The sequence below is a fragment of the Equus przewalskii genome, chromosome 9 (assembly GCF_037783145.1).
Source record: "Equus przewalskii isolate Varuska chromosome 9, EquPr2, whole genome shotgun sequence".
Taxonomy (NCBI): domain Eukaryota; kingdom Metazoa; phylum Chordata; class Mammalia; order Perissodactyla; family Equidae; genus Equus; species Equus przewalskii.
In genome coordinates, this window is record NC_091839.1 from 11,138,921 (window position 1) to 11,152,313 (window position 13,393).

Consider the following 13,393-nt stretch of genomic DNA (forward strand, 5'->3'; position numbering starts at 1 on the left):
CCCCTCCAACGTGGGAGGGCGTGGCCAGGCGAGGCCCGTCCCCCTTACGTCACGTCCGGCGGGGCGGGGCTTCGGGGCTTTCCTCGGGAGGAGGAGTATCGGTTAACCCCTGCGTGGCCGGGCGGGCTGGAGCTCCGCGGGCCGGAACCCGGGAGTCGGGGCTCCCCAGCCACACCCCTCGCGGGGTTTAAAGGGGCAGGAGGCGCCGGGTCAGGCCGAAGCCCGAACCAAGGGAGCGGGCATGCGGCGCTGCCCGTGCCGAGGGAGCCTGAGCGAGGCGGAGGCCGGGGCGCTGCCGGGGGCGGCCCGCATGGGGCTGGAGGCGCCGCGAGGGGGGCGGCGGCGGCAGCCGGGGCAGCAGCGACCTGGGCCCGGCGCAGGGGGCCCGGCGGGGCGGCCGGAGGGGGGCGGGCCCCGGACCCGGACCGAGGAGTCCAGCCTTCACATCGAGCCCGAGAGGGCCGGCCTCGGGCCTGAGCCGGGGACCGACGGACAGGCTGAGCCTAAAGCAGCTGGCTTCGGAGCAGAGACGGAGCGGCCCAGTCGAAAGACGGAGCCAGACAGGTCCAGCCTCCGGACACATCTAGAAAGGAGCAGCCGCGGGTCAGAGCTGGAGACAGCTGGTCCTTGGACTGAGACTAGGACAGATGGCTTTTGGACTAATCCACACAGGTCCGGCCTCCAGCCTCAGCCAGAGCGGGCTCGCCTCTGGACAGAGCCAGGGGTTGACGGGCCCTGGACAGAGCTACAAATACACGGGTCACCGACCCAGCTAGAGAGGGCCAAGCCTTGCACCAATCTCTGGACCCACCAGAACAGGTCCAGCCTATGGACTCAGCCAGAGAGGGGCTGTCCCTCAACAGAGCCAAGCGCTGATGGCTCCTGGAAAGAATTGTACACTGATGGCTCCAGGACACAACAGGATACTGAAGGCCCCTGGACGGAACCTCACACTGATGGCTCCCAGATACAACAAGATACTGAAACAGCCTGGACACAGCCTGGCGCTCATGGTCCCCAGATGCAAGATACTCATGGACCCCAGACAGAGTCTTGGACAGATTGCCTTTTGGGGGAGCCCAACCAAGATGACTCATTAGAGGAACCAGAGCATGGGGAGTTGGTGACTCACCTGTACTCTCACCTGGAGAGTAGCTCCCTGACCCCTGTGCCCCGCCTCATCATCACTCCTGAAACCCCTGAGCCTGAGGCTCAGCCCGTGGGACCCCCCACCCGGCTGGAGGGGGGCAGTGGCGGCTTCTCCTCTGCCTCCTCTTTCGACGAATCTGAGGATGACGTGGTGGCTGGGGGCGGAGATGCCAGCGACCCCGAGGACAGGTCTGGGGTGAGTGGGACCCATCCTGCCCTTGAGCCACATCCCCTCGGACCCCTAATGCCCCTGCCTTTGCTTTGAGAAGTTTTCTAGCACCTACCAGCAATTTCATCTCCAGGTACCTCTTTCATCCACAGACCTCCTCCCTCTGACAGATGGGGTTACTAATCCACTCCAGGCACCCTCCTCCTAATTCTCTCCTTCCCTCTCACCCACTGCCTCCAGTCCTGGGGTCTAAAATGGACGGCCACTGGCCGACTTCATGGCGCCCAGGACCCCCTGAAATTGTACGCTTGTGTGATTCTGTGTGTATACCCAGAGATTTTTGCAGCAAGGGTCTGTGACTTCTGTCAGATCCTCTGGAGAGTCTGTGACCCCCAAATCGGAAGAGCACCAGTATAGGGAGTCGGAAAGGGTGCACTTTCCACCCCAGATTTCTTAGTCTGGGGCCTGTGGCTGCTTTAAGAGGTTGTCAACCTTCAGCCCTCCTTAGAACCCATGCACTTTTGTAGAGAGCGAGCCCCCAGGCTGTATCCGATTCGCAAAGGGCTGTGTGAACCCCAAACGCTAAGGGATCCCCAGGCTAGCCAGGGATGCTCTGGTCTCCCCGCTGTCCCCCAGCTCCCAGGGGGCCCCCTGCAGACTTGTTTACATCCTCTGCCCTCACCCCCAGCTTGGGTGCGGTTCTCCCCGGTGAATCAGGAGGGCCGGCAGGGCAGGTTCAGGGAGGGAGGACCAGGTGAGAGAGGCTCATGCGCGTCTGCCCGCTGGGTCCTCCCAGAGTCTGGGGCCCCTGGCTGGAGTCTGCCCTGAGCCCCCCTCACCCCACATGCCTTAGGAACATGCTCACACATGTGGCCACAGCTATGAGAGACAGACGTGCCTCAGCCTGCCTGCGCCCCAGCAAAGGAGCTGACCCTCTGGGGCTTTCTGCCATTGCCGTTCCCTCAGCCTCCTCTCTCACCTCCTTGGCATCTCAGCACAGCTGAGCTGGAAGTGGGTGAAAGAAATAGAGATCTAATAATAATAGCAGTTAGCACTCAGCCTGTGCTAAGCTCTTTGCTTGTCTTAATGCATTACGTCCTCACAGAGGCAGATACTGTCATTATCCCCATTTTACAGATGAGGAATCTGAGGCCCATAGAGGTCAAGATGCTTGTCCAAGGTCACACACCTTGCAAGACACAGAGCTGAGATTCAAACCCTTAATGAATACCAGGCACTTTTCTTTTCTTTTTTGTGAGGAAGATTAGCCCTCAGCTAACTGCTGCCGATCCTCCTCTTTTTGCTGAGGAAGACTGGCCCTGAGCTAACATCCATGCCCATCTTCCTCTACTTTATATGTGGGACCCTACCACAGCATGGCTTTTGCCAAGCGGTGCCATGTCCACACCTGGGATCTGAACTGGTGAACCCTGGGCCGCAGAAGCGGAATGTACGAACTTAACTGCTGCACCGGGCCGGTCCTGACCAGGCACTTTTCTAAGTGCTTTCTGTGTGTTAACTCTTTGAAGCCTTAGAACAAGACTATGAGTTTGGGATTATTATTATCTCCATTTTACAGAGGGGAAAATGAGGGATAGAGAGGCGAGGGTACTTGCTCAGGGTTGGCCGTATCTGGTCAGAGCCAGGATCCTAACTCAATTCTGGCTGAGTTTAAAACCCAGTCATATTAATGCCTGCGGTGGGTGAATTGGTCCCTAACTTGCTTTCCTCCCAGGCCTCCCTGTCTCCCGTTTCTCCTCATCCTTCTGGAATGTGGGAATCTGCCTCCATGGCCCAGCTCTGATCAACTTTTGAACTTCCCCGCTCCAGTGCCTTCCATGGCTCCCAAGGGCCTTCCCGATAGCCATCAGGAGTTCAGTCCTGTGTTCAGGGCTTCCTGTCTCCGGGCTCCTTCCCACGTTCAGCTTCCCTTCTCCCCTCCTGACCCCCTCTGCCGCAACAAAGCGAAGTACACACTGTTCCTCGAACACGCTGCCACCATCCTGCCTCCTCTTGTTGCTTAAGCTGTTCCTGCTGCCCAGAATACCCCTGCTTCCTTCTCGCTTCATTTTGAAATCCCATCTGACATTGAAGGCCCAGCTACTTTGTTCCTTTCCTCCCCACTTCCTTCCTTCTCACATCCATCCTGTTCTCCTAATCAGACCACAGACAGTCCCTGAGCCCCTACTATTTGTTGGCTTTGCTGGGGACACAGCAGCGACCGAGACACTGCCCTCATGGAGCTTCCAGGCCAGTGGAGGAGGCAGACCCATCACCAGGCAGCGACAGCTCAGAGTGGTCAGGGCTGGGATGCAGGAAGCCCAAAGGGTTATGGGAGTCCAGAGGTGACTGGCCAGACCTTGGGTATCAGAGAGGGTTCCCTGGAGGAGGGGACGTGTGAGCTGAGTCCATCATGAAACCATCTGAGAAAGCCCATGTTAACCATCAGATCTAAGAAAAAAGGGAGAGAAGATATTGAATCTGCTTAGGATTAAAAAAAGACAATTTCAACTATCCTCCTTCAATCCAAGCAACATTTTTGGAGCACCCATTGTGTGCCAGGCTGTGAGCTGGAGACCCAGTCGTAACCATAACATCCCCAGTCCCTGCCCTCAGGAGCTTGCAGTCCAGCAACGCCGTAGTGGGTGAGCCCAGGGCAGTGGGGTCAGACCAGTGGTAGAACCCCAGCACTGTGCTGTGTGATTTAGGCAAGTGACTTCACCCCTCTGAACCTCTATTTCCTCCTCTGTAACATAGTCAACCATCCTCCTGGGGTTGTGTTTTGAGGATTAAGTAGGTTATGTCACACTAAGTCTTTGTCATTGTGCCTGGAATGTTCCAGGTGCTTAGTAAACAGGAACCTTTATTAATCACCTCCTCCCCATAGCTGGCAGCTGGAGGGGGTAGAGAAGAGCCCTTCCTGAATCCTGTAGTCCAGCCTCCTGACTCTGTTTGACCTTCCCACCGTCAGTTAGGTGTCTGCTAGGTAGCTGGGTTCTGAGGGGCTGGGAGAGAACATGGCCTTGGACCCAAGGTAGTCGGGGGGTGGGCACGAGCCTCACAGATTCCTTCTCTGGAGACAGCTCATTCTGCCAGTACTTGCTAAGGGCCTGCTATGTGCTTGGAGCAGAGAATGTATTTGTATGTGTGTGTGTGTGTACGCATGTGAACGTACTTGTGAGTCAGAGACTAACCTGGTCTCAGGAAGCTCTTGTTTGAGTCAACATGATACAACTATGTCATTGTTTTCTGTCGAGCTCTCTCTCTGTCTTTCTCTGCTTCTGTCTTTTTCTTTCTCTGTCATTCCTTTGTATCTGTGTCTACCTGTCTTCCTATACTTCTTTCTTTGTCTTTTGGTAACTAGCTGTCTTTGTATTAGTTAGGATAGGCCAGGGTTTGCTGTAGTAACAAACAAGCCCCATCTTAGTGACTTGGAACAACGAAGGATTGTTTTTGTTCATGTTTCACGTCGACTGTGGGTCAGTGGTGGGTGGGGGCCTCTGCTCCAGGCTGTCTTCACTCAGGGCCCAGGCTGAGGAAGCCTCCATTTCTCTTTCTACCCCTTTCTACTGGACGGAAAAGAACATGGGGAGTTGTGCACTGGCTTTAAGGCTTCCACCCAGAAGGGACACTCGTGCTCACATTTCATTGGCCAGAGCAAGTCAGTAACCAAAGTTCAGGAGGGCAGGGATGTTCCCGTAGGAGGCAGGGCTGGAGGGATTTGGTGAGCAGCTCTCATGACTGCTGTCGTCCCTCTTTGTCCCTGTCTCTCTGTCTCTGTCGTCACTTTGTCCTCTGCCTCTATTTCTGTCTCTGGTTCGGCTCCATCCGTCAACCTCTGTCTCGATCGTTTTCCACAGAAGGTCTGACTTGGTTCGGGGACAGAGATGAGGCTTCCAGGTTTTTGGTGTGTGTGTGTTGGGGGAAGATTTGGGGGTTGCTGGTCACTGGAACAAATCTAGCCTATCTTTACTCAATCGAGAAGGACAGAGAGACACAGATACGGAGAAAGTGATGACAGAGACAGACAGACGTGAACAGATTCTTCCCCACCTTTGCTGACACCTTTAGGGGATCCTGTGATTGCTGAAGTAAGTGGGCTTCGCTCACCCCCACGAGTTTGGGAGCACTGATCCCAGGAAGTCCCCTGGCCCTGGCAGGACCCCAGGTCCACCTTGGTTCCCTCTCATGGCAGCACCCCCATCCCCTTCCCTCCTTGGCCTTGACCCCACCCTGCTCTGCCCCACACAGAACAAACCGTGGAAGAAGCTGAAGACGGTCCTGAAGTATTCACCCTTCGTGGTCTCCTTTCGAAAACACTACCCTTGGGTCCAGCTGTCCGGACACGCTGGTGAGAGCCGGGGGGCGGGGCGGGGGGCACACAGCGCTGGGCAGACGCCTGGGCTGAGGAAAGAGCTACAGAGCTGCTCTCTGGAGTTTAGTTTCCCCATCTGTACAGTGGGCTTGGTGACAGGGTGCACCTCGTGGGGCTCCTATGGGAAGTGCTTAGACCTGGGCTGGCCCATTCATACATCAGGGCTGAGGGCTGTTTCCTGTTATCCTGGTGTCGGGGAGAAAGTCCTCAACTTTGGGGACAAATGGGCCTGGGCTCAAATCCTAGGTCTGCTCTTTATTTGTGGGTGACCCTGGGCAAGTTACTTTCCCTCGCTGGGCCTCAGTTTCCTCATCTGTAATATGGAGATAATTGTGTCTCCCCGGCAGGGTTAACTGAAGGGTTAAAAAAATCAAAACGTACATCAAGATTGAGAGACAGGCCCCTCATAAATGGAAATTATCATTCCTTGTCCTCGCCCTGTGTCCAGAGCAGGGTGGGCCCCCAGTAAACAGCAGCTGTAATGGTTTTTCCCAGGATCCAGCACAGTGTCTCCAGCACATAGTAGCACCACACCCAGCATATAGCACTTTTTGTAAAGGGCTAGATGATAAATCAGCTAGTCAACTCTGCTGTTGCAGCGTGAAAGCAGCCATAGGTGATACGTAAACATATGAGGGTGTCTGTGTCCCAATAAAACTTTATTTACAAAAATGGGCAATGGGCTGGACTAGACAAACTGATCCCACCACCAAAGGGAGACAAGAAGGGAACTTATCTGCCTTGTTCATCCTTAGATCTGAGTCAGAGGAAAGGCAGGGCCCCCTGAAACTGTAAACTCAGGCCTGTCGTCTATATGTGTTCTAGTTACTATGGCTGAGTTTACAAAAACAAAAAATAGAAAACTTGAAACTTAAAAAAAAAGTGGTTGAAAAAAAGACTTCATGGGGGCCGGCCCCATGGCCAAGCGGTTAAGTTCGCGCATTCCGCTTCAGCAGCCCAGGGTTTCGCCAGTTCAGATTCCGGTTGCGGACCTGCAGCATTCATCAAGCCATGCTGAGGCGGCGTCCCACACAGCAGAACTAGAAGGACCCGCAGCTAGAATATACAACTATGTACTGGGGGGCTTTGGGAGGAAAAAGAAAAAAAAAACGCAATGGAATAAAACAACCATTTTATTACACTGACAGGTTTTGGGTCGGGAATTCAGGCAGGGCATGGCAAGGATGGCTTGTTCCTGCTCCGTGATATCTGGGAACTCAGCTAGGACAGCTCGAAGGCTGCAATCTGGAAATTTTGGAGGTTCATTCGCTCACACACCTGGTGATTGATACTGGCTGTTGGCTGGGTCTCACTGGGGGCAGCTGGCTGGAAAGCCTATATGTGGCTTCTCTGCATAGTTGCTTGGGCTTCCTCACAGTATGGTGGCCTCGAGTAGCCAGATTTCTTATGTGGCAGCTCAGGACTGCAAGGGCTAGCACCTCTGCTAATAAAGTGGAACCTGCATGTCTGTTTATGACGTAGGCTCCGAAGTCACACAGTGTTGCTTCTGCCATAAGCCCTGCCAGAGTCAAGGGCAGAATTACACTGTACTTCTTGATGGAGTGGGGAAATTCTAGAAGTGTGTGTGGGACAGGAGCTATTGTTGCAGCCATCTTGGGAAAATATAATCTGAAAATACAATCTGCTTCAATAAGAATTTGTAAGTCTAATCTATATTAGCTATCTGCTTGGGCTAGGAAATGCCAGATTTGTAAATGAACCTAAATAGGCTTCAGCGGTCAGCACTTTGGGGCTCCAGGCAGAGGCAAATGCACATCTGCTCTGGAGAGTCAGGCTCTCAACTCAGATCTCACGAAAATTCCCACAGTTGATCCTGAGCTCACAATCCAAAATTAGAAAACAAATGAGGACACAGTCTGTTGTGAAGAGGACTTTGTTTCAACAAAGAGCAGAAATAGGCCCTTCCCTCACCACCCCTGGCCCAGATCTTGATAGTTGCAGGGAGAGAGAGAAAACATGGCAGAAGGGTTAGGCAAGACGATGGTGGCCAAGATCTGATGCATATGGGAGATGGGGGGATTCTCTTGCTGATCCAGTTTCTGACCCTCTCATTGACTGTGCTGCTCATAGGGAACTTCCAGGCAGGAGAGGACGGTCGGATTCTAAAGCGTTTCTGTCAGTGTGAGCAGCACAGTCTGGAGCAGCTGATGAGCGACCCCCTGCGGCCTTTCGTGCCTGCCTACTATGGCACAGTGCAGCGGGACGGCCAGGCCTTCAACCAGATGGAAGATCTCCTGGCAGACTTCGAGGGCCCCTCCATCATGGACTGCAAGATGGGCAGCAGGTGGGGTCAGGAATAGCCAGGAGGCAGAGGTGGAGGGCGGTGGTGGGCATTTTTGAAGACAGTGCCAAGTCAATCTTCAAAGTGGTACCTGCGTACATTCCCACCGGCAGTGTATAAGAATTCTGGTTGTTCTATCTTGTCAGCAACACTGGGTATTATCTGTTTTATTAATTTTAACCGTTCTGCTGAGTGTCTCATTATGGTTTTCACTTCTATTTCTCTGATGACCAAAGAAGTTGAATGTTGATTGACCGTTTGGAAATCCTCTTTGGAAAAGTACTTATTTGAATATTTTGCCCATTTTTCTATTGTGCTGTCTCTCTTTTTCTTTTTGATATGTAATTCTTTATATATTCTAGATACAAATCCTTTGTTGGAGGGGCTGGCCCAGTGGCGTAGCGGTTAAGTTTGCGTGGTCTGCTTTGGCGGCCCAGAGTGCATAGGTTCAGATCCCAGGTGCAGACATACACACCACTCATCAAGCCATGCTGTGGTGGCATCCCACATACAAAATAGAGGAAGATTGGCACAGATATTGGCTCAGTGACAATCTTCCCCCCCCCCCTAATAATAATCCTTTGTTGGAGACACACACACATTGTCCAACTCTCCCATTTCACTCTCTTAATAGTGTCTTTTGATAAACAGAAGTGCTTTTTTTTTTTGAGGAAGATTAGTCCTGAGCTAACTACTGCCAATCCTCTTTTTGCTGAGGAAGACTGGCCCTGAGCTAACATCCATGCCCATCTTCCTCTACTTTTTACATGGGACACCTGCCACAGCATGGCGTGCCAGGCAGTGCCATGTCCGCACCCAGGATCTGAACCGGTGAACCCCAGGCTGCTGAGAAGGGGAACGTGCGCCCTTAACTGCTGTGCCACTGGGCCGGCCCCTGAAGTACTTTGAATTTAGTCTAGTTTGTCAATTTTTTTCATTATGGTTAGGAGCTTTATGTTTAAGAAATCTGTGCACTCCAACATCATGAAGATCTCCTATGTTTTCATCTTCAAGCTTTATTGTTTTAACTTTCCCATTTAGATCTGCAGTCCATCTAGAATTAATTTTTATTTGAGGTAGGGATTGAGGTTCATTTTTTTTCCCATATGGAGATCCTATTGACCCAGCACCATTTATTTATTTTATTTTATTTTTTTAAGATTTTTTATTTTTTTCCTTTTTCCTCCCCAAAGCCCCCCAGTACACAGTTGTATACCCAGCACCATTTATTGAAAAGACTTGCCTTTCCCCGCTGAATTGCAGTGGCTTCTTTGTCATAAATTGGGTGAATATACACGTGTGCGTCTGTCTGTGGACTCTGTTCTGGTCCATCGATCTATTTGTCTGTTCTTGTGCCACACGGTAGTTTTATAACATCCTTCGATACCAGGGAGTGTAAGTCCACCACCTTTGTTCTCCATAATTTCCTTCGTCATGTCCTCTGTGTCCCAGGACCTACCTGGAGGAGGAGCTGGTGAAGGCGCGAGAAAGGCCCCGGCCCCGGAAGGACATGTATGAGAAGATGGTGGCCGTGGACCCCGGGGCCCCCACCCCTGAGGAGCACGCCCAGGGGGCAGTCACCAAGCCCCGCTACATGCAGTGGAGGGAGACCGTGAGCTCCACCTCCACCCTGGGCTTCCGGATCGAGGGCATCAAGGTGAGAGCCAGGAGCTGCTGGCCTGTCGCTAGAGGGCTGGGAACTAGATCTGAGGCAGGGCTTCTGGGAGAACGTGGGTTTCAGGGAAGGCTGGAAAAAAGCAAGACCAGGAGAGAGAGCAGGAGACTGCAGACGATGAAAAGACTGAGGTGGGGTGGGGGGATGGGGAGTGGCGTCCTGCTTCTCTCTCACCCCCACACCCATCATGACCAAGTTTAGTGTATCCATGTGTCTGAGCATCTCTTGATTCCATCTTCTCCCCTCCCTGTGGCCCTGTCCTAGTCTGGCCCTGCCTTCTCCTGCCCCAGCCTCCCTAAGCTCCCGGGCTGTGGTCCTACCCCCTCTGATCCACTGTCCCACACAGCAGTTGGAGGGGTCCTTTTACCCCCCTCCCACCTTATGGAGAAAGTTTTCTTCTTTTTCTTTGGTAAATTAAGTCTAATTGTTTGAATAGGCGTTCACACAGTTCAAAAGTCAAATGATATTATAAAAAGGTATACAGGAGAATTTTCTCTCCCAGCCCTGCAGCTGTCCTTCTCATTCCAGCTCTGCACCCCTCACCTGCTCATGGGGAGCCCTTTATCAGTTTCTTATATTTCTTCCTGCAGATACCAACAAATGCAATTGCATATCCTAACTTTCCCTCCCTCTCTTACACCAAAGGTGGTGCACTACACACACTGGCAACGTCCTGGAGAATTTCCCCCATCATTCCATAGAAAGTTTCCTCTTTCTTTCTTTCCTTTTTTTTTTTTTTTCCATAGCTGCGGAATAGCCTTTTGTGGATGTGCCACAGTCCCCTATAGATGGCCACCTGGGTGGTTCCCATTTTTGCCATTACAAACAATGCATCAGTGAGTCACTTTGTACATAAGACATATTGTAAATGTGTGGGTTTAGCTGTAGACTGGATTCCCAGAGCAGGACTACTGGGTCAAAGACTAAACGCATTGGGAATTCGGTTAGAGATTGCCAAACTCCTTTCATGGGTGTCGTACCACTGTGCATGCCGCCAGTGAGAGTGCCTCTTTCCCCACGGCCTCACCTGAGCCATCCTTCCAGGTTGCAAATCTGACAGTGTCATTCTCCTGTTCAAGACCCTTCCATGACCCCCTAGTATCCTCAGGAGAAGTTCCCTGGCCTCGAGGGCCCTCCGGGGTCTAGTCTCATCTCTCATCCCTCTCTTCCTCCGTTTACCTCAGGCCACAGTGATGCACTTTCATTTCCTTGAAGGGGTCCCACTGTCTCGTGCCACTTGGCCTCTGCACATGCTGTTCCCTCTGTCTGGACTTATCTTCCCTCTACTGTTCCCCTGATTGACTCCCAGTCATTTTCCTGTCTCCTTTTAAATTTTACTTCCTCCAGGAAGCCCTCTTTGATTTCCGTCCTACTAGATCAGGGCCCCCTCTCTACCTCCTCATAGCTTCCTGTTGTTGTTGTTAGTACCGTTGAGTAAATTCTGACTCCTGGCAATCCTGTGGACAGCAGAGTGGAACCCTGCCCGGTCTTTTTGGACCATCTTCTCACCTTCTGGCATTGTATCAGTCAATGCTTTGCTGCTATTGATAGAGTTTTCATGGCCAATTTTTTCGGAAGTGGGTGGCCAGGTCCTTTTCCTAGCCTGTCATAGTCTGGGAGCTCCACTGAAGCCTGTCCACCATCGGTGACCCTGCTGGTATTTGAAATACTGGTGGCATAGCTTTCAGCATCACAGCAACACACAGCTGCCACAGTCTGACAACCGCCAGACAGATGGGTGGTGTGGTTCCCTGACCAGGAAATGAACCCAGGCCACAGTGGTGAGAGCGCCGAATCTTAACCACTAGACCACCGGGGCTGGCTCATAGCTCCCTATACTCCTTCATTCTTTTTTTTTTGGAGGAAGATTAGCCCTAAGCTAACTGCTGCCAATCCTCCTCTTTTTGCTGAGGAAGACTGGCCCTGAGCTAACATCCGTGCCCACCTTCCTCTACTTTATACGTGGGATGCCTACCACAGCATGGCTTGGCAAGCGGTGCCATGTCTGTACCCAGGATTTGAACTGGCGAACCCCAGGCCTCCGAAGCGGAACATGGGTACTTAACTGCTGCGCCACTGAGCCTGCCACTGCTTCATTATGCTTATCTCCTTTTGTGATGATCTTATTCAATATCTGCCTCCCTCATCTGACTATGTCTATCCTGTTACCTCCATGTTACCAATGCCCACACGGTACCTGGCACAGAATGGCAGAATGACTCAGGTGGCTTCTCTGTGCCCCTCTCAGATATAAAAAGTAGCATTGGTCTCCTTTATCAAGTGCTTCCTTACTATGTGCCAGGCACTGTGCTATGCATCCTACACATCCGGTCTCCTCTAATTCTTACACAGCTTTAGCAAGTGGGTACCAGCACAGTTCCCACTTTCCAGATGAGGAAACTGAGGCTGAGACAGGTGAAGTGACTTGTTTCAAGCTGCCCAACTAGGAAGTGGCAGAGTCATGATTCAAAGCCCACTTGGCTAGACTGGCTCAACCAGGGGGTTCAAGGTGAGAGCTGGAAGGACTGGTTGCTCAGAAGTGTGACTTCGGCTCAGTTGAGCTGGGCTGAGCAGTTGGGCTGACTTCCCCTGAACAGCAAGTAAGCGTGGAGGCAGGGCGATGGCCCCAGGAGGTGCTGGTGGCTGCTGGCATTGGGCATGGGAAGGAGAAGGCATGACACTGTGCCTTCACCCCTTGCCCTGCAGAAAGCCAATGGGACCTGCAACACCAACTTCAAGAAGACGCAGGAGGTGGAGCAGGTGACAAAGGTGCTGGAGGACTTTGTGGATGGGAACCATGGACTCCTGGTGAGTGGGTCACCCATGCCTCAAACTTAGCAGCTTGGGACCACCACCATCATGGTTGCTCCCAAGTCAATGGGCTTTTACTTTGGGCTGAGGTTGGCTGATACTGGCTGGTATTGCCCACCATCTTTGGTCACCTAGGGGCTTGGCTAGGCCTGGCTGGTCTAGGATAGTCCTGCTCACATGTCTGGTGGCTAGCTCGCTGTCTCGGCTCATGACTTGGCCACATGTCTCTCATGATCCAGCAGGCTAGCCTGGGCTTGTTCTTAGTGTGGAAGCAGGTGGCCAAGAGAACAAGTGAAAACGCAAGGCCCCCTGATGGCTAGGCTCAGAATGGCCACCATCATTTCTGCCATGTTCTATTGGCCAAAGCAAGTCCTCTGACCAAGCCTAGATTAAACGGGAGCAAACTCCACCTCTTGGTGGGAGGAGCTGCTAGGAATTGTGGGTATCAAGTAACCTACCAACCACACTCTTTTCTGTGCCACCCTGATGCATCCGACCCCCCAGCCCCATCCCATTTTCCCCATGGCTCCCCTTATCCCATCCTGGCTGGGGTCTGCCCACTCCTCTTGGGGTATGGAACGAGGTCAGGTCTCAAGGTGAGTAAGGACCCACAAGGTCCCTGTGCTAACCAAGAAACCCTCCCTCTCACACACAGAGAAAGTATGTGGCTCGCCTGGAACACCTTCGTGAGGCCCTGGAGAACTCGCCCTTCTTCAAGACCCACGAGGTGCGAGCCCCGGCCACCATGGGAGCAGACGGCCCTGTCGGGGTGGGGGGGACTGTCGGGGTCCAGGTCAGGTGGCACTGAGGGGAAACTGCTGACAGAGTTACAGGCCACAGCTGTAAAAAGGAGGCCCCAGGTGTGGGGGTTTGCCTTTTTGGGGTAGGCAGCACAGGGGATTTCTGGGAGGT

At 52.7% G+C, this 13,393-nt stretch overlaps 1 protein-coding gene across 2 annotated transcripts in view; it reads left to right on the forward strand.

The window, feature by feature from the left end:
- Positions 1-97: 97 nt before the first annotated feature.
- The window catches only part of ITPKC (inositol-trisphosphate 3-kinase C), a 16,401-nt gene continuing 3,105 nt past the window's right edge, over positions 98-13,393 (forward strand). The window contains exons 1-6 of one of the 2 annotated variants that reach the window (XM_008541471.2): positions 99-1,345; positions 5,570-5,669; positions 7,785-7,998; positions 9,448-9,652; positions 12,377-12,478; positions 13,137-13,208. In XM_008541471.2, coding sequence (XP_008539693.2) covers positions 242-1,345; positions 5,570-5,669; positions 7,785-7,998; positions 9,448-9,652; positions 12,377-12,478; positions 13,137-13,208 — 1,797 coding nt within the window. In that variant the 5' untranslated portion in view covers positions 99-241. Of the gene's footprint in view, positions 1,346-5,569; positions 5,670-7,784; positions 7,999-9,447; positions 9,653-12,376; positions 12,479-13,136; positions 13,209-13,393 lie in introns of both variants that reach the window. The other variant, XM_070557820.1, reaches the window with a different exon arrangement.